This window comes from Cottoperca gobio, chromosome 23 (assembly GCF_900634415.1).
Source record: "Cottoperca gobio chromosome 23, fCotGob3.1, whole genome shotgun sequence".
Lineage (NCBI taxonomy): Eukaryota > Metazoa > Chordata > Actinopteri > Perciformes > Bovichtidae > Cottoperca > Cottoperca gobio.
The window spans coordinates 6,402,901-6,424,089 of record NC_041377.1 but is presented as its reverse complement, the minus strand read 5'-3'; the positions used below and the strand labels follow the sequence as shown (position 1 = coordinate 6,424,089).

The window sequence follows — 21,189 nt, the reverse complement described above, 5'->3', positions numbered from 1 at the left end:
GATTATCCTGAAGGCATAAAACGATTTTCTTCTAATTGGAAAATATACCTTTTGTTGTATTAGTTGTAAATACATGAAAAGGGGCTAGAATAGCTTGTTCTCTCACTATCTCAGGTAAACTCTGGAGCTGCCATTTGTATTTTAAGCATGTTGATAATGTTTGTTCTGGAGCTTTTCCTGATATTAGTCGGTTATTCCTGCTTATAAATAAATGTGAATACGCATTCACATTTATAATAGATAGGTCTTTCCATTAGGTTCCACCGAGATTTGAACTCGGATCACTGGATTCAAAGTCCAGAGTGCTAACCATTACACCATGGAACCACAGGTCAGCGACAGACAGTAGGAGAACATATGATGACAGTTAAAATAAAAGGTTATGTTGATGACATTTTAATGTAGATTTAAAAGATAAAATAATAGACCCACATAGCTTTTAAAAAGGTGCAGAATAAATGTAATGATGTTCCTAAAACAATATATTATGTTCTGTTTACCTCTTTGTAAGATATCTGGCGTGTGGTTGCCACCAGTGCTTTTGCTAACAAGGTTTGTGAGCCAATAGTATAACGAATTTGATATCACGTGGTATCTCTGTGTCGCCAGCGATCCAGTATCCGAGTAGTTTCCAGTTAGGAAAATGTCTTATTTTGATGGTATGCGCCAGGCTTCACTCCACTACCAACTCCATGTGCTCAATTACAAAAGTGGGACCAAGACAAGGGTGAAAATGTGCTTTTGCTTTTGCTTTCAAGGGCTGAAAAGCAACTCCGAGGCGGCCACTTTTCTTCTTGACCGATAAGCTAAAGCTAAGGTTAGCTAGTTATCTAACTGCGAGTCTACACCACCGACACTGACACAATGCAGGTTGTGCATCGAAAAAACCACAGTGTTTTGACGTGAAGCAGGGGGAGTGCGCCATCTAGTGGCTGAATGTTATCACTTGCACCTTTAGTCATATAAACATACCACATTATTCTGCTTTTGAAGTCAAACGTGTAAAGTTATTATTTTTTAAAGAGTTAATAATGTGGTGAAATGTGGACTACCTGTATATGTGAAAAAAAACATTTTAACATTTCAACAATCTTGTTCCCAGCCTCAAGTGGCCATTAGATTATTATGCATAAGCTTTACAGAGGTTGACAATGTAGAGCAGGGGTATCCAACTAAAATTCAAAGAGGTCCAGTTAGAGAACATTTTCTCAAGCAAAGGTCCGGAACATCATAATGTCTAACTTGCGTTATGAATTAGTGTGATATATAGTAAAGTATCCTGGTAGCTGTATCAAAGTCTGCATGTAATCAACAACTGACTGTCAAATCAAATAAAGAAAGTAACATTTCGACAATATTTATTGTTAACACTGAACTATACAGATATATATATTACTGTAGATATGTATAGTGTTCTTCTCGGGCTGCATTTAAACATAAAATTGAGAAAATAAATAAAATAGCTTTTGAAAAATTGTGCTTAATAAAAAAAAAATGAAATAAAGTGTAGCAGCAGCTTGAGTTTTTCTTAGTTAACTGTTTCACATCTTCACAGAACACTTTCTTGTCTTTGTTGAAGAACCGTACATAAACTAACAGCTGAACAAACATCAGTGGACTCATCTACAGCTACGCATGGTGCCTTATGAAGGGCTTCATCCGGCTGGGCGAGCACATCCTGGGTTAATATTTAACTTTTCTTTGTGGCTGATGATGCTGACATATGTATTTGCTTTATTTGGTCACAAAGTTCTTCTTTTTGTTTTCCCTGAAGTAAACTTTCAGCTACTGCACTCATGCACTCCTTGACAGCCCCTCCATCAGTAAATGTTTTTTTCAAGCAACTCTGAGGGAACATTCATGAGCAGGTTGTTGGGCAGTGAATGAATGAGTCAGGATCCTGCTGGGTTCATCATATTGGGCTCTGAGACCTCAGTTCAGACTTGAGTGGGTATGTTTGGTCAAAAACGTTGTGCTTTGTCTCATAGTGTCTGTGAGTTTCCTGAACCGCTAAACCAGTGCTGTAAAAACGAGAAAAGTACAGTACCATACAGAGAAGAAGAGGGGAAAGCGCAGGCTCAAAGCAGAGGAGCGATATGCAAGCTTGTTTGCCTTCAAGAACAGCCAGGCCAGCCACTATCCCCCGCTGGAGGATTTGCTCCATACTGAAACAGCACCCTAAAAGCCCATTTCTAATTTGTTTTATTATTTACTGTGGTGCTGTGCTCATGGAGCCGCCTGCTGGGCAGAGTGCAGGTCCTCAGCTGGGGATCGGACAAAATAAGCATGATGGCTACGTGCTTCTGTTCTCTTGTAGTACACTGAGTCCTGGAGGGCCGATGAGAGAGCCCTCGCTGAGCCACTCCCGACTCTCTCCCAGCAGGAGGCGCCATGACCACACTCCACCGTCACAAAGCGTTTCTTTGTTTGTGTGATGTATGAACCACAGTAAAATTGTGTTGAATTGAAAACCTCAAGTTGTCCTGATTACTGTCTTACATAAATAGTGGTTAAGATGTGTTGAAATATATTGATTGAATTGAGTGTAATCAACGGAAAGAGATATTTGTTAACGTGTTGATTTTGTTGGCCAGTTAATCTGGTACTGGTTTAACCTTTACAAATAATAATTAACCAGAGAATTTAAGTTAAACACACAATTTATTTTGCATGTTTAAAAATAACCTGCAGACACTTGAACAAGCTCAGTAAAGAATGATAAGAAAACACTTAAATAATAATAATAAGCTTTATTTGTATAGCACCTTTCATACAAGAATTGCAGCCCAAAGTGCTGGGACACAGTGTAACAGACTAGTGTTTCCCTACATTTATTCCGCAGCGGCACGATCATTAATATCCTCTGCTGCAGTGCTTCACCGAGTGCAGGACTTAGGCTGCATTCACACCACAGGCTACACAGGCTGTGGCAGTGGGGGCCGCAGGGGATACTGTAAAAAAACAAAAACATGCCGGCCAGAGGTGAAAAGTTGAACCAGAATAAACTTTGGGAGAAACACAAACACAGCTACCAATACTGGATTTCTGAGGCCAATATAGATTGATATTTGAGTAACGCCTTCTGTTTCACCATGTTCTGCATTTAAAAAAGGTAACAAATAAAATTGCGTTTTGCTATATTTGCAAAAACAATCTTATAACCTTCATAATTCCTATGTACCTTTGAGGGCCCATCTCATCTTCTTCACCTGATCTTTGTACTTCACAAGTTCAGCGTCTAGTCAGCCAATTTTCTTTTCTATGAACTCTGATCTTACATCCACCTGAATGAATATATATATATATATATATATATATATATATATATATATATATATATGTATGTATGTATATATATGTCCCCCAGCTCAATATGACCTCAATATAACCTCAAGGAGATCCTTCAAAGAGTGTTATGGTAGGTTGTTTACCAGCAGAGGTATGTCACGTTAAACCATACGGTACAAAGTTCATCCTGTGTGTTGAAACATCTTAACATTTTTTTTACAAAAGACCCCGCATCTCCAGGAAGACATGGACAGTATCAAAAAGATAAAAAAATACAGATACAACTTCTCAAGAACCAAGCCAAGGTCCTGTGCTTTGCTTATCACCTGCTGCTTCAAGTAAAGGGGGTTAGCCCCAAAGTTTGAACTAAGGCTCACTCATGGCTGAGTTTCATGAACCAGTGCCGTAAAAACGAGAAAAGCTGCGCCGGTTAAAATTGAAGCCTTAATAATTTATTGATTATAAGTCCGGGTCCGTATAGGTCGGTGTTCGCCGCTGTACTGGTATTTTGTCTCACTGCTTAGTTTCATGCTACAGTTCGTGTGAAAAATATTTGTCAGAAGTGGGATTTGAACCCACGCCTCCAGAGGAGACTGCGACCTGAACGCAGCGCCTTAGACCGCTCGGCCATCCTGACTCTGATGTTACCACTCGGGTCTATAATATTTAACACTAATCCGTGTGTTTGGAATTAATCCAGTACTATAACTCGATTACGGCGAGGAAAGGAGACAGCATACATTGTGAACCTTCTTTAAAAAAAATAAGTATAGGCTTACATCTTTATTTGTTTTACCATCAGTTTTGTGTACACATGAAGTTGTTGGGCCTTCCTTTTCTGTCATTTGTCTTTTAGAGAAAGGAAAGAAATGGCTTCTTCATAAACATTGTTCTAAGATGAAAACAAAATGCAGCCTTCTGATGTGAACTCTTCATTTTTTGGGAAATCAGTCAGAAGTCCCCATCAAGAGGTTGCACATGATCACACCTGAGGCAGGGAGGACAGCACAAGCACTCCTATCTGGAGAGGACATGACCCCCCCTTCTGTCCTGTCATGAAGCCCAGGTGAGGTTTATTTACACGCATTAATTATCCATTTCGATGTCTCTCCTACTTAAAATAAACAGCTTCCTGCATCTACATCTGATAGGGAACAGGAAGTGCAAAAAACTAATTTCCATGTTTTAGGACTTCCAGCATGTAATACATTCATTAACATTGCCCACCTCTTCCTGCATGAGGTGTGTTGTCCTCTGTTGGAAACTGATAAGATGATCCTCGATAGATTTACAAATAGTTTATATACCCACATTCAGTCATCCGAGCTCGCAGCCCCAGGTTTGGTCTTTCAGAGGCTCTGGAAGCTTCAAATTATTTATTTGGTCCACCTAACAGTCCACAAACCAAATACATTTAATTTACAATGAGAGAAAAGTAAAATCTTCACATCTGACCAGAAGGTTTGGTGTATAAATTACATAAACGATTGAATGATTACCAATCATTTTGCCCACATACAAGAACTTTTATACAGATTGATTGTTTTTTTCAGGCTGTAATCATTTAATCATGAATCCAGAAATTTGACTATGACAATTAATATTAAGATAATTAACTTGTGTGCATGCAGTATAGCTTTTATTTTTATTAGACCGGAATATTGGGTAGTATCAGGTAGAAGGTGCCTAATAAGATGGCTGCCAATACTAATGTTTTTTTATTATTATTACTGGGCAGTCTCTTTCTTTTGCTTCCCTGCTGGAGCTGGAACTCGTGAAGCAGCGCTTGTTTGACCTGCCTTTGGGCACACAGACATGGAAATAAGTGCTGCTTAAATCTGTTCACTGTTAAGCCACTGGTGTGGAAACTAATGTTCGGCCTACATGATGTTAATAAGAGTTTATGTTGTTCAGTTTCCCTCAATTAGCAGCAGCGGGTCACAGGACTCGTGAACGTCAAAAGCATGTATTAATTCAGTTTACTTTAGTTTATTGGTTTGAGTGGATGAAGTACTGAGATCTTTTACTCAAGTGAAAGTAGCAATACTTCAATGTAAAAATTATTATGCAGAATGGCCAATTTCAAAATCTTATATATTATATCGCTTAAATATAATTAGTGATGCATTAATGTGTTCATGGAAATACTCAATTAAAGAGCAAGTACTTGAGTAAATGTACTTTGTTACTTCCCACCACTGGTGACAAGATTTGTCCCTCTTACCTCTTGAACACTTGCATGAAAACCAAATGCCCGACCATAATACTGCTAGTTAGCCAAAGGTTTAGTCACCAGAGCCCTGGTATATGTATGTATAGGCACTGCTTATCAAGGAAATTAATCTAGATCAGAGTTGTGCAGTTTATTGAGGTGTTGTTAATATGCTTCGTTAGGTATAACGTCGTCCCCGATAAAAAGTAAACGTAATGTTCAATAATAGAAAATGTTTATAGTGTGCTGCATTTCAAAATAACACTGATTTATTTATTTTTTCACTCGTATTTCACAGATTTTACCATTCGCTGTACTGCCATTTTCAGTTCTTCTTCTTCTACTACTACTGCTGCTTCTTCTTCTTCTTCTTCTTCTTCTTTGTTCATTTTATCGGCGGTAAGCAAACCATCATAAATGCGCATTACCGCCACCAACTGGAGTGTGGACGAGATATTTCTGCAGGAAAATAAATAAATACAATAAATAAGACTTACAACACATTGAGATCATTATAATAACATAATATAATATACATACAGCAAACACATAGATTCATATACACATACATATACATAATCATGTTTACATACAGTGGTGGAAAGTAATTGAGTACATTTACTCAAGTAATGTACTTGTACTTTACATAAGTATTTAGATTTTATGCTGCTTTGTACTAACAGACTTATACTACATTTGTCCGACACAAGTCTAGTTTCTATTTACTTTTAAAATTTAGATTTTCCACATAAACATGTGATGACGTCTGTCTGTCCTGGGAGAGGGATCCCTCCTCAGTTGCTCTCCCCGAGGTCTCTTCCATTTTTCCACTTTAATTATGGGGTTTCTTTTAGGAAGTTTTTCCTTGTGCGATGCGAGGGTCTAAGGACAGAGGGTGTCGTATCCTATACAGTCTGTAAAGCCCCCTGAGACAAATGTATAATTTGTGATATTGGGCTATATAAATACATTTGATTTGATTTACTCACACAGAGTGAGTTGAACTGTGGCACACAGGGTGCAGGGAGCTAGCTTTGTCTAGACTATAACCAGATAAGATGTGCGTGAGAAAAGATGCCCATTCTGCTATCATAGGAGGTGTTGTGTTGAACAGCAGTAACCCAAGGCATGAGGAGACCTTGAAGATGTTATGGTAAATCTTTAGCACCCTGTGTCAGGCTGAGATACAGACCAAAGATTTACTGTTCAATATGTATACTTAATGTAGTGTAAGTTCAAGCATGTATACTTAATGTAGTGTAAGTTCAAGCATGTATACTTAATGTAGTGTAAGTTCAAGCATGTATACTTAATGTAGTGTAAGTTCCCAATAAACAGGTACCAAATCAGGACACCAAAGATGAAACTGTGCCAAGAGGCATGATCACGCCTACCACACCAACAAAGGCCACCATTGGATGGTGGCCTACAACAACCAATAAGAAGAAGGGATACTCATATTTTGCTAGTGTGTATATACTGTATGTGAAATGCTCTTTGGGGCCTTTTTGTGAAACTGCGAGACAGCTACGTGCTTTTCCCTGGTGGTCTGTGGAACAGTGAAGCCGATCGGCCCTCATGGGTATAATTTGATGTTTTGCTGCACTTTTGATTTTACTAAATAACTTGATATTATAACCCAAAGATTCCTGGTCCATCTCTTTTACAGATTTTGAACACGTAAAAACACCAGTTTCTAATAGAATAACAATAAAAGTAAGATACGTTTAGTAAAAAATAAGTAAACTCAAATATAAAAGTAAATTACAGCAACATAAGAATAAAGAAAACGAGTATTGTAATTCTTAAATGTTGAATGCAGGATCTTGTAATGGAGCATTTTGAAACTAGGTATTGTTTCTTTTACTCATGTTAAAGATCTGAATACTTCTTAATCACACAAACAAACATTTAATGAAAGTGGCCATACCTTTGGCGCCCCCTGGTGCTGTACAATCTGAATCGCCTGGTTGATCCGGTCTTCCTCAGCCAACCAGGAAAGAGGGCTTGCCGTGATCTGGACTGAGGCGGATGAGACCAGAAACCTTTGTTCTGTCCTCCCAAAGCGAGATTTAAAAAAAACAAGAGCCAGTCAATGCTTCCTTCGAAATTTCGCTTGCGTTTTTGTTAGTCGGCGATCGCTGATGGATGCTTTATTAATCCGAAATTAGCAGATATTAATTCGTCTTTCTAATATTTTTTCTGCTCGCTGCAACCCGAAGGGGGACATCTGCTCGTTTTTTCCCCTGTCAGCTGCTAAATGGAAATAAAACGGGGATCTGAAAGCATTCGAGGTGCGTGTAATGGAAAAAATCCCGTTTTGTTATGATTACTGATCTCTTTACTATCACTGAGTTTATTCTGACCTTAAATTAACTGCTTATGTTCTGCATAATATCGCAGCAGTGTTTCTATACAGGCTAACTTGATCCACAATGAACTGTAGCATGTCCAAATGCTGGCTTATTTCAACCACTCCACTAGGGACTCATTGATCCGCTTGAATAGTTTGCTTTTTCAGTATTGATCTTAACATTATTGTAGTTCTTATAGCTTCTTATATCAGACATTACATCCGCGGGTTTGGTTGTACAGCTTTAAACAAGATGTGCGTTTGTTTTGAGTTTGATGGATGCTGTTGTCTGTGCACCTGAGAGCACCGCTGTCATGTCATTATTTCAGCAGCTACTTTGCCACTATAAATCAAGTTCAGTTATGCATAGTGTTCTCTTTGCCTGCATGCAAAGTGTCAGGTGGATGTTGTTGACACAGATTGCTTGTTGAAGAGCTGATGAATTATATGTGGTGTAGTAAGTAAGCTGTCACTGCTGTTTTGCACTTGTAGTAGGCTTTGTATTATGTGTCCTTGTCTAAACAACAACATTCAGCTCAGTGGATAGAACAACTACATCAGCCAGTGTCTTCCCAGACAGAAAAGTGTGTTTCCTTTTGCCACAGCATAACAAAAAGACATCACTGCATGTTAGAGAAGCTACATTATGTAGCCGTCACCCTTTATGTGAGGACCATCGAAATTCATATTCTTTTGTATTTGTTTTAGTTTGTCACTTCTTAATATTTCCCTTTCACAAGCGGGAGTGGGCGATCTAGATCAAATCCTCCATTACATTTTATTTTGTGATATTATAATCACATTGCTGTTCCATTAGTGGCTTCTTATCTCACAATCTTCCTCAGCAGATGGAGTTTTATGTCTAAACAGTTTAAGAAATTCATATTATATAGAATAACAAAGTGATGTCTGTTTCTTTTTTCTTCCTGTGACTGATTAAAGCACTTTTAACACATAATACAATATTGCCAATTATCTATAAATATGCTATAAATTGTGTTGCAAAACCAATAGAGACCCTAGATGCATTTATATCGTCATATTGCCCAATCATATTGATAAGGAATATGAACCATACAAGTGTAATACAACCAATGGAGTCTTGTGCAGGTGTTTCATGTTACCTGCTTATTGGGTTACCTGTCTTGGGTTGTTTACACCTGCTCTTGTTTTCTATCTGGCTGTGGGTAATATGAAACACTCGCTGTTGCCTGTTCATGCTCTCTGAATGATAACAGGCTCAATCTAAATTGTGTTAATTGTCATGTTGCATGAAATGTCGATAACATCTGTGTTTTTCTTCTCGTCCTCCACTTCAGGTAATGATCTTCCAGCCCACTATCTACGCCTCCTGGCCCCACCCTTGCAGCTTTTATCAGCCGCAGTGTGGCAAGTAGTGCAGCAGGGACATGTGGACCGCTATGGGATGCTGGAGGAGTTTGTTACCATGGTGACAGAACTGGTCCCAGAGCTGATGAGCTACAGTCAGAGGGCTCAGCTCGTCCTGGGCCTCAGGGCCAGGGTCAGTAATAAACACCGTTTAAATCATACTCATGTACTTATGTTAGATATTTGACTTGTCAACAAAACCTAACTTGAAGAGGCAATTTTCTAATTTGGAAACAATCTCTAAGAGAGTTTGGATCTTTTGATGACAGTAGTTTGAAGAAACAGACAGGAGTTCAAGCATATCTAGATTATTTTAACCGCTTTACCTTGCCACCAGACATCCCGACACAGTACTGAAGCTGTTATCTATGCTCTTTTCAAAGCTAACTAACCGATCGAGGCAGCGGTAGACCAGCAGCCCTGTGTTGAAGAGAGCATAGATAACGTTAAACACGTAGCATACACTTACACTGATATTAATCTTTTTTTTTAGGTGGCTAAAATACGTGTTGCTGCTACGCCTGTCCACACCAGTACATTGCTTTTCTGTGTTGTAACTCCTGACTGTTTCTCCAAACTAGGTGCATGCCGATAAATGCCTCGAACAACCCCTCTTTGAACAATCGGAACTATACCTTTAACTATGTACAACACGGAGAAGAGAGCAAAGATAAAGCAAAGTTCTTCAGTAGCTGTAGTCCAGTGTTACACCAGGAGGTTTATGAACTACGACTATTGATTGTGTCTGTGTGTGTGTGTGTGTGTGTGTGTGTGTGTGTGTGTGTGTGTGTGTGTGTGTGTGTGTGTGTGTGTGTGTGTGTGTGTGTGTGTGTGTATACATTCAGCTGGTTCTGGAGATGTGTCGAGGTGAGCACCCAGTGGACATACAGAACATTCAGCCCCATCTGGACAGAATTAAAGCTCCTGTCAGCACCGCCAAGGATCACCATGTAAGTAAACTGTCGCTGTAAAACACAGCTGTTTTCTTTCTGGTGTGGAAGTTTATGGGTCACTTATGGTTGATTGATTGATTGATTGATTGATTGATTGATCAAACCTGATTTAAATAACCTGCATTTAATATCAAGACTGCACCGTTGTTTTCTTCAATTTGAATTTAATTATAAAAGTCAGCTAAAATGTGAACCAGTGTGACATGTGTGATCAAGTGCTTTCTGTTTTCCGTTCTGTGTGTGTGTGTGTGTGTGTGTGTGTGCGTGTGTTTATAGGTAACCATCAACCAGGTGGAAGAATCGGAGGTGAACTTTGTGGAGTTGGTGCATTCATTACTGGAGGATCCCTCTGAAAGAAAATATTTTTTCCAGGTGAGACAACACTCACTCCTTATTGTGTTGTCTTACTTTTAGCTGGACGGGATATTTTCATATTTTATTATGCAATGGAAATACTCTCTCTCTCTCTCTCTCTTAATCTGTCTCTCTTTCCCATTTGCAGGAAATCTTCCCTGACTATTTTGGCTCAAAGTATGATGCTGCACTTGAGATGCTGGTGTGGGAGTTCATATCGAGACTAGAGGAGCTGCTGCCAGTTCCAGACTTCACACAGGTGCCATGTTTCTTTTGAACTCTTGCTTGGCACGCATTATCAGCCAATTACGCAAAGGATAACGTACAGCGAGCGGTTCACTATTACGAGATGAATCCCGACAGGGTGATGCCGGGCCCCGACGAGAAGTGCGAAGAGCCTATGATCAGAACTGCGTCCGTAGCAGCGTTCTGCAATAAAGAAATAACAGTCTGTAGAAAGCCGGAACCAACCAGAATAGATATTCATCAAAGCCATGTAATAAACAATAATAATTTAACTTGTAATCCTTTGTGTTAGACTTTTCTCAGGCTAACTTGTGATAATTAAAACGTCTTAACTGCTCTTAGTTGTCTTCAGTAATGTCACCAACATATCTGACGAACTAATGGCTGAATGGGCATGAAATATGCTGTGTTTAGTGACTCCATGAGCTTTTCTCTAGTGCTATTATCAAGGCCTTTCATAGCCACACTGCTGCTGACATTCACACTTCTGTAACAGGTCACATTTGGGCTACGGTTCTATCCATATTGAGTTACCTGCCATCTGAAGTTCTACCTGTGGAGGTCCCTGTGGGAGGTCTGCACTACTTGTTTAGCCTCTGCCTTTTGTTCCTCCTTCAGAATAAATGCAACACAGAGAAGTGCATCTCCAAGAAATAGCTCTGGCATTATTCCAAACTGAATCGCTTTTTTTCCCCTCCCCAAGCTGACTGTGGGGGCTCATCTGTGTGCACCACTGACCCAGAGACAGATATAGAGGAGTGTTAACTGGGCTCAGGTGCAACACAGTGTCTCAGTGGACTGCTTCCCTCTCTCGCCTTTCTGCACGATGCAGCGGCGGAGGAGCAATATAACAAAGTCAGATTAGTTTCATACTATAAAATAAAAACAAATGCTCGTGAGGCCATCACGCTCGAGATGTCAGTACCCTTGGAACTCACTGTGAGTCGTTTGGCAGGATGAGGATGAATGAATGCAGGATTACTAAAGCTAGCAACTTGATCTCTCTTCTCAGTTGGCAGCTTTGCTCGGAGACGCTCCGTCATTCCTAGAAGACTGTTTACAATCCTTTTTCCCGCCAGAGGACATGAAGGCTGTACTTGAACACCACAGAAACCTCGGACATTTTGAAGAGAAAGGTACTTTTGGTACTATTGTAAAGGTACAATATTTCCAATACAGAGATGGTGAAGATGCACTGAGAACAACCAGTCATTGTTGTCTTTACATTTGACTAAATTGGACTGCTTTTCTTCTCAGTTATGTTTATGTTTGATCATGTCTGGTTAACCATATTCTCTCCTAATTGTAGATCCTAGCTTATTACCGATGGATGACTGCATCCTCTCCTCCCTGTCTCTGCCTCCCGGGACCAAACCTGTCTCAAACACCACCTCTTGCTCACATGCTCTCAAAGACTCAAACCCTCCAGAGCACAAAGGACGCCTCGGCTCTCTCTTCAACACAAGCAGCCTGGAGAGGGCGAGCAGGAGGAGCTCTGAGACAGTGAGACAATCCCTGAAGGACACAAGACAGGTTAGAGCTGGAAGCCTTTCTCAGGAGAGGAAGGTGCAAAACTCAGTTAGTGCACGACCATGTGATGAAACCATAGACCTCACTCTGTCTAATGAGACTGCGGCCACAGATCCAGCAGCCAATGACAACAGCCAAAGCTTGAGAAGAGTTCTCAGGAAGAGGAAAATGAGCGGAGGCGTGGACATTCCCACAAAACAGCTGGTGGAGGAGACGGCTTTCCTGTAAGATTAACACAAAGACATTACGAATTACAACTCAAAACCAGCAACACTAATGATACTGCCATCAGCCTCAGCTGTACTTTGTGTTTAGTCACAATGTAAGCATGCCAACATGTTTAACTAAGATCATCGAATCACTTTGGATTAGAAAAGCAGTGTGTAAATCAATCTGTCAGTTTGATCCATTTTGTGTTCTTCCACCTTTACAGGGATTCGTCAATGGATGATGAGAATTCGGGTGAATCTCCTCTAATCTCAATATGGGGAAAATATACAGGTTTGTACAGTTTATGTATGGATTAGTGGATACAGTGTATAAACTTCAGCCTTTGAGTAACTCTTCTCGTTTCATCTTAGACTCTCAGGAAGATTGTTTCCCAGTTGTGGCGGACACAAAAGTTCCCTGGTCGGACGAGGAGACACTCAATCTGCTCGACATCTGGGGGAAGGACTCTGTGCAGCGAGCTTTAAAGGGCTGCTCGAAAAACCGTCACATATTCACGCAGATCGCTCAGAAGATAGCAGAGAGAGGCTACTCCAGAACGGTGGAACAGTGCCAGACCAGGATCAAACGGCTGAAGAAAAGCTTCCGCAAGAACAACAAGTGGGTATTAAATGAACTGTTGTCCTTCCTCTCTGCTCGTCTTTCTGCCCAACCATTGCATTTTGTCAGATAACTGTATTTTCTTCCCTACATGTCTTTGACCTTGGCTGTCATTTGTGAAGCAAGTAATAAAGTAAAAATGCACGTTGCCTTTCTTCCCTTTTCTGACACCAGAGGGAACTCCAAGCTGGAGTATAAATACTACGAGCAGCTGAAGCGGGTTCTCGGCTCTTCAAATCCCTCAGATGTTCCTGAGGTCACCTACGATGTCGAAGAGGTCATGGATGAAGATGAGTCCCAAGACGGCGATGAGGAGTTGCAGTTTCTCGGCCATACGAACCAACTGGAAATCGGTACAGTTTTCAGTTTAGGGCAACATCAAAAACATTTCAAGAAATACTTAAATTATAATTCCCCACAAGCCAAGGTCATGTTTTCATGATAGCTAGTTTTATTCAACCAACAGTCCAATCTCAGTCAACTCAAAGCTTTGTATATGTTTCTGTTATTTTGTCTATAGATCCATATATGCTTCCCAAAGTACTTCAATAAACGCATTTGAATTGTTATATACGTTTATATCCAAACGACAAATTCCAGTCAAATTATTATACCTGCCAAAAACAATGTGATTCATATTTTTATTGAAGGAACTAAAAGCGTTCCGTGGACAGACTTTGAGACGTTGGCCCTCATCAACATGTGGGGTGAAGACAAGATGCAGCAGGAGCTGAGAGGAATGCACAGAACTGGACACCTTTTCTCCATCATATCCAACAAGATGGCCGCCCAGGGCTTCTCCCGAACACCAGAGCAGTGCCAAAGAAGGCTGAAAAGGCTGAAATCAAATTTCAGGCAATGCTACCAAAACAAGTATGTATACTCACAGACAGATTGAAAGAGATGTGTGATGTTTGTTGATTTACAGTATACATCTGCTCTCTTCTTATCCCTCGACGCAGCATGAAGGGACAGGAGCAAGTGGAGTGCAAGTTTTACAATGAACTGGGAAGAATTTTAGTGAAGGACTTCCCTTCAGTGCCGCAGCCGGAAGAAATACCAGGGGAGCCTGAAGACGGCGACATTCCCTCCTTCTCCCAGCAAGATCTCGGTAAACAATAATGTTCTCCACCTCTCTTCAGCTGGAGGTGTGGGAAGGGAGCGCAGACAACAAGCTGAGGAGTTTTCCTCACCCGACCTAATCTTTATACCCTGACTGGAACTAGAAGGGCACTTGTCATTATAATAATAACTTTTATATGATTCAATACAATTCAACTTTAATGGCATATTCGGAACAAAACTAGAGAGCAGCTAATGCGAAACAAAATATCCTAATGTGATATCAGCAGTAGTAGCAGTCAAGTGGCCGAGGAATAGATGATGGTGGAATCCACTCAATGAAAGTTATTTAAAAAGGTGTTGTGTGTTCTGTTTGTGTCTCTTCAGAGTCTGCTGTGGACGTTCAGGAAGACAGGAGGAAAGTCCCCTGGTCGGACAAAGAGACCATCATTCTTCTGGAGATCTGGGGAGACCCACAGGTAGAGGACAATATTATAATTCATCGACTCCTTCATTACTTGAATTGTTGGAAAAAGAAAATCATAGATGTGGGCAGCAATCTGCAATAAGCTTTGATTACGCTGCACGAATGTTTATCTTTTTAAATGAACTGAAGAGAACTGTATCCATCCGCAAGAGGAGAGACCCTGTGCTGTTGGCAGAAGAGCTGTGCACTGTGATTACTCTGAGCAGCATGCATGGGAATGAATTACAATATAATATATTTAAAAATATGTTGCGTTTGAATAAGTGGCTAAATTTGTTGCCAGTAGTAGGCCCTGAGGAAGAAGGGAAAGCGTTCCAGTTGTCTTTGCTACAGCGGAGAGTTTAAAAGTTGTCTATTGCCACTTTAAACATATTTGTTTTTTATTGCCACGTTCATTAAAAATGTCCCCTACATTTAGGTCCAGCAGAGCATGAGACGCTACCCACACAACGGTCACATTTTCACCGAAATATCTGAGAAACTCGCTGCTAACGGCTACTCCCGCAGCGCGGGGCAGTGCCACACCAGGATCAAACGGCTGAAAGCTAACTATCGGCAGTGTCAGGAAAGGGTTAGGTAAAGAATCTGCACGTGAATATTCATTATATATATATATATATATATATATATATATATATATATATATATACTGTACTGTTAGCTAGACGTGTGTGTGTTAATACAACTGCTTCTACTGTCTGCAGCTCATCTGGGACTGACAGAGTCGACTTTAAATTTTATGATCTTCTGGAACAAATCCTGGACAAGCAGCCGTCCACATCCTCCACTGTGGTAACGGACTCCATCGAAATATCAGAAGAGTCCAATGGTGAATCAGTGACCGAAACAGGTATATAAAACAAAGGGGCAGCGTTACTCAAGATTACACTCTTTGCTGATTGTGGGTACGCTCATACAGTTTTAGGGTTAGGGTTAGGGTTAGGGTTAGGGTTAGTACTGTTTAAAATGTTGTGTAAGAAACAAGTAAAAGCTAGCAAAGCATTTACTGCAGAACATGTGTGTGATTCGTTGCTGTATCCTAACATGTTGATTGGCTTGATCTTAGTGTTGCATTGTTGCTCTTACGAAGTCGTTCTAGTGTCTCAGAATGTGCAAGCGAGCTACTCGTTGGATGCTTAGAGGGATAAACACAATGGAGGAGATTTAGGCTTAAAAAGCTTCAATACAACATATAACTCATAATAACTCATTTACTGTAAAAGCCATAATTATGGACTCATGTGCATTTGATATTGAGAATTTTTAATTATTAATGGAACACATGCTGAGTTATAAATGCAACTGTACTTATGCTTTAATGTATTATATAACTCATAGTAACTCACAAACTGTACTTGTTGAGTTGATGTTTGAGACATTTGATAATTAAGAGAAAGGAGAATTATCATAGCAACCACTACAGTATATTCTTATGCCTCACAAAGACAAAGCAAATGTCTTGGCTGAAAGTCCAGTGACTTGTATGCATTCATGGTGACAAACTGCTGTGTTTCTGCTGTAAGATGGAGACATCAGCATGTCAACAGAGAAACCCCCACCTAGCTTGTGGTCCGATGACGAGACCCTGGCGCTTATCAAGATCTGGGGCGATGAAGACGTTCAGAGGGCGCTGAGGGGTTTCGTGCACAACGGACACGTTTACGCCGACATTTCGGAGAGAATGGGCGACCTCGGCTTCTCGAAGACCTCGGAGCAGTGCCGCTGGAAAGTCAAGTCATTGAGGAACAACTTCCGACAGTGCTACGACAGGAAGAAGTAAGATCGATCCTTCTGTCACTTTATCTGTTTGCAAATATAATCCAGTATGACTAAAGGTTAATATGTACGTCTTGTCACGGCTTTTAGATGTGGAAAAAGAGTAGAATACAGATTCTACCACCAGCTGGAACTAATCCTCGGACAGGAGGCGGTTTCTATTGATGAATATGATGAAAAAGATGAACAAGCAGACCAGGATCCAGGTATGGTCTCTTTCATTCATTCACACAGCAGGACTGTGTTCACACAACCTGCAGTCAGTCTGTCTAACTGCTGCATCCACCTGACACAGGCGCGGATGGAGTGAACACAGCATGGACGGAGCAGGAGACGGTGGCTCTCGTTGAGGTGTGGGCTGCAGACGACGTGCAGCACAGCCTGAAAACCTGCGTCCGCAACGGCCACATATTCGCTGACATATCGGAGAAAATGACGACCGTGGGATACTTGAGGACGGCGGAGCAGTGCCACTCCCGGATCAAAAGGTTGAAGAAGAGTTACAGGCGTTACTGCAACAGCTGGAGGTAATTAAAATGGCTGAGTAAGACATTCAACTATTAGTTAAATATATTGAGCTTCATTCGTCATCGGACAAATGCCAGTTGAGACTTGACCACCATTCAGCACACTGTTTCACAGCCAACGTTTGATTGACTTTTTCAGAAATGGAGGACGGCCCACTGTGTTTCGATACTTCCACCTCCTGGCCCCGGTGCTCGGTGATGACTCTATGTGTGCTGATGTGGACAGTGCCGCTGCTGACACCGCCTTGCAACCCCTTATGGACAAGGATCCTGACATGGGTCGGTTCAAATATAATCCAATGCATTTGTGTCATCACACACTTGGACAATGTTACACAGTGTTATTATGCAGACAGGATTAAAGCCCAATAATAAATCTGTTGTTCCTCCACTTAGACGAGCAGCCCTCAGCCAGCCACCTCATGTCCGACCAGAGCAGAAAGACGCCCTGGTCGGACCAGGAGACTCGCACCCTGCTGGAGATCTGGGGCGAAGACAACGTCCAGCTCACCCTGAGGGGCTGCCTGAAGAACCGCCACGTGTTCGATTACGTCTCTGAGAAGATGGGTGACGGAGGATTCATAAGGACCTCAGAGCAGTGCTACACCCGCATTAAGCGCCTTAAATATGGCTTCCTCCATGAAAAGTCAGTGATGACACATTCATAGTGTATATTATTGGTATTGCTGTCAAGAGGTCATTTGGTTACATTTCAAACAAACTCTAGATAATATTCTACAGCAAGCTTTGTTACTCCTTTCAAGCCATATACACTTCGTAACTGTTTATACGCCACGCCCCTGGTGTGTGAAGGCCTTTACTGTGAAAATCTTAGGATTCAAGGCCTTGAAGACCAATTTTGTTGTTGAAATTTGCTCTCTGAGTTGTTTGGGATTTGTAAAAACCTTTTCCCGTTCTAAATTCAGGGAGGAATATAAATTCTTCAGTGAGATGGATGAAATCTTCAGGAGGGAGCTGAAAGTGGACGACTCAGTCGCAGACACGTCAGTCGCAGAAGAGCCAGATGACTGCACTCAAAACCAAGGTGCTTTACGAAACTTGACATCTTTCAAAACATGAAGTGAAACCATTGAGTGCCAAAAATACTGGAACAAACTAACTCTGATATGTTCCTGTTATGACCGCAGTCTTAGCAACATTAGTGACAGCGGTAGTGAAAGCCTCATTTATTTAGTTTTTATTATGAAAAGTTTAATCATAACAGAATATAGGACAAAAGATAGAGTTTCATATCCATATCGCAGGAGAAGTTAAGAAATTGACCCTATATTAAAAAACTACAACATAAAAACCCAGAAACAAATACTTTTGATAGTAGAAGCCTTCTCCCATAACCATACCTTTTGTTTTAGAGGATAAACCTTCTTAATTATCTTTTTAATTGTCTGATTTTTATATTCCAGAAAAACATTTATCAGAAAGCCATTTTTTGACAGTACGCTTCCTGTGTTCCTCAAACATAAATACATGAAATACATTAAATACAAGTGAGCAAATGAGCATTTCTCTCTACTCCTATGTATTATAATACACATTTTTGTTCTACCAATAAAGTAGATTTATAAGTGTGACTGTGTAGCTTTTCTCAGTATTGTAATTATGCATTGTACAGATGATATATTTGTTAAATGTATTCTGAGACTTCCCCTCTGTTAGTTTCCTCAGGTACCCAGTGGGTGGCTGAAAGCTCTAAGCTGCCCTGGAGCGACGGGGAGACCGAGGCCCTGCTGGACATATGGGGGAGCGAGGAGGTCCAGGAGAACTTAAAGGGCTGCACCAAGAACAAACACATCTTCATCCAGATCGCTGAGGTCATGGCCAGCCAGGGCTACATGCGCACTCCTGAACAGTGTCAGACCAGAATAAAGAGGCTGAGGGCAAATTTCCGACACTTCCTAGAGGGCAGAAAGTAAGTACCGTTGTTCATTGCAGGGGGACGTGGTTAGATCATTACACTTACATTCTTAATACGGTTTTATGTTTCAAACCTCACAACATTTGATCCACTGCGGTTTGTGTCTCTTCATAACAAACTCTTAAATTCTGTTTCCAGGGGAGAGAAACAGGAATGCAAGTTCTTTGACCAGTTGGTGCAGATATTTGGAAGCAAGTATGTAACAAACGCTGACCCCCTGGCCGACGACACAGCTGATGGCGCGGGTAAGAAGTCACCGTGCCTCGCTGTTGTCCATCATGTTAGCGTCATGCTGTGGCTTTGTCAACTGGATAATGCTTGTGGTAACCAGTGAGCGATGGCAGAACGACTCCATTGTTAGTCTGTCATGGTTTGTAACAGGAATTCATCAATTATCTCCTTTTCTATGTAGTCAGCTATAAAACGTCTTGTACATGGACGGACGGATTATGAGACAAAGCAAAAGGCCTCACTACCTTTCTTACATAGGAGCACTTTATGTTTGGTGTCTCTTAGTAGTTGTTTTGTGCCACTTTGTAATTTGTGTTGGTCTTTTTGTAGTTTTTTTTTTTGTCTGTGGTTGTTTGGTCCCTTTCTGTAGTTGTTTTGTGTCTCTTTGTAGTCCGTTTAAGTCCCTCTGTGGTTGTTTTATCCCCATTCATAGTAGTTGTGTCTCTCTTTGCAGCTGTTTTTCATCTCTTGGTTGTTGTCTTGGTCTCTTTCGAGTCTTATTGTGTCTCTCTGTAGTCATTTTTATGTTTCTTTTTAGTCATTTTGAGCCTCTTCATGGTTGGTACGTGTGTCTTGTGTGACATTTTGTAGGTGAAAGCCAGGGGCGCACATAACACCATGGGCCCCTGGGCCTATGCCCGGTAGGCCCGTTCAGCAATCCATGCAAATGAAAGATTACCCAAATGTTGCCTCCATTATCACTTTGGATCAACAAACTTTAATGCTCACTAATTTACTTGTTATATCTTATATTTCTTATCCATACAAATAGTATTTACTGTAATTCATATAGTGATTTTTTTTTTTAATCCAAAGAACACTAGCTTGATTGTCAAACTAACTCATCCATTTTGAAAGTGCTGGACAAACAGTTAACCATATACAGTAGCATTTAAGTCATATTCACCATTTAATATCTAAAATGTACTTTGTCTGATCCAGAGACCTGAGGCAAATCATGAGGACACAGCAGCTGCAGGTTGACTGAGGAACATCCAGAAGGGAACAAACGAGGACACTGAAGAAGAAAAGTGCCGTATAAATACAGTCCATTTAATCAGAAACTGTTACCGGCTGTGGTGTGCCGTTTACAGATGACGTTTGCCTCTGAACATCTAATACTTTTACATTCTTCATACACAGACTGTGTGTGTGTGTGTGTGTGTGTGTCTGTGTGTGTGTGTCTGTGTGTGTGTGTGTGTGTGTGTGTGTGTGTGTGTACGTGTCTTTCTGTCCCTCCAGCAGAGTGTCTTTGTATTATTTACAATAGAGCCATGACACTAAAAACCATGAAGCTCAGGGCTCGAGGGACAACAATGAATCTCTGATCTTGACCTGGTGCGAGTCACAATATGCTGTGATCCTCCAGAAATCTTTTTGTTTTTGCTAGTATTATTATATAATTATTTTGTACTTGAACAAAAAGAGAGCAAATCAAAGCACACGCAAAATTAAATACACGCAACGCCTCTATTACTGTAACTACTACGTACATTTGCTTTTTTGGTCTTAATTCAGGTCTCGCATATTAAATCTTCTGTTTTTGCACTTGTTTACAATTTTTTTAATCTGTGCATTAAAAGTTGAATTCATAAAGCTAATCCTTATTCTTTATTTTTTTTTCACGGTATGAGTTGATCTTGTCCAGAATTTTATGTATTTAAATTATCATTTACGTATGTATTCCAAAGGTTTACAATTAACTTTAAATATGTTAAACTTTGAATTTTATTGAAGCACATTTTTTCCACAGAAATGTCGAGGTTTTGTCAAACCCATTAAAAAAAACTTGAAATATTTGAATAATTAATTGTTGTTTTATTTGTTCTCATTTGTGTGAAATGTTAATCCACAAGTGTTTAAGGTTGGGGAAAGAACCCTTAAACCAGTATATGTTTTACTCTTCTACACCCATTTACTACACCCTCTTGGCACATTTAAGATTGTTCATACAAAACATATGATCAGTATAGACTAATGAGTTGTGTTTCTACAAAATGAATACTTACAGCATATA

General features: G+C 40.4%; 1 protein-coding gene and 2 non-coding genes across 3 annotated transcripts; 1 reads left to right on the top strand and 2 right to left on the bottom strand.

The window, feature by feature from the left end:
- Window positions 1-255: 255 nt before the first annotated feature.
- On the bottom strand, window positions 256-327 carry trnaq-uug (transfer RNA glutamine (anticodon UUG)). The gene has a single exon. It is a non-coding gene; the product is annotated as a tRNA-Gln (tRNA).
- Window positions 328-3,842: 3,515 nt separating this feature from the next.
- On the bottom strand, window positions 3,843-3,925 carry trnal-cag (transfer RNA leucine (anticodon CAG)). Its single transcript has one exon. It is a non-coding gene; the product is annotated as a tRNA-Leu (tRNA).
- Window positions 3,926-7,444: 3,519 nt separating this feature from the next.
- LOC115028663 (uncharacterized) lies at window positions 7,445-20,943 on the top strand. Its single transcript, XM_029462557.1, has 24 exons — window positions 7,445-7,794; window positions 9,173-9,375; window positions 10,088-10,192; window positions 10,472-10,567; window positions 10,698-10,808; window positions 11,808-11,931; window positions 12,105-12,549; window positions 12,759-12,826; window positions 12,907-13,153; window positions 13,328-13,506; window positions 13,804-14,026; window positions 14,116-14,264; window positions 14,603-14,694; window positions 15,121-15,278; window positions 15,407-15,552; window positions 16,226-16,478; window positions 16,569-16,684; window positions 16,774-17,005; window positions 17,145-17,284; window positions 17,402-17,651; window positions 17,932-18,050; window positions 18,683-18,935; window positions 19,080-19,186; window positions 20,115-20,943. Exons 1-24 carry the CDS (start codon window positions 7,761-7,763, stop codon window positions 20,120-20,122), a joined length of 3,858 nt encoding a protein of 1,285 aa, XP_029318417.1. The 5' UTR covers window positions 7,445-7,760; the 3' UTR covers window positions 20,123-20,943.
- The last annotated feature ends 246 nt before the right edge of the window (window positions 20,944-21,189 follow it).

Excerpts from the sequence above, each read along its gene's own strand:
- LOC115028663 (XM_029462557.1), top strand. The coding sequence starts at position 7,761 with ATGGAAATAAAACGGGGATCTGAAAGCATTCGAG. Across the intron at positions 9,376-10,087 it reads TCCTGGGCCTCAGGGCCAGG|CTGGTTCTGGAGATGTGTCG; the intron begins GTCAGTAATAAA and ends GTATACATTCAG. Across the intron at positions 18,051-18,682 it reads TGACTGCACTCAAAACCAAG|TTTCCTCAGGTACCCAGTGG; the intron begins GTGCTTTACGAA and ends CCCCTCTGTTAG.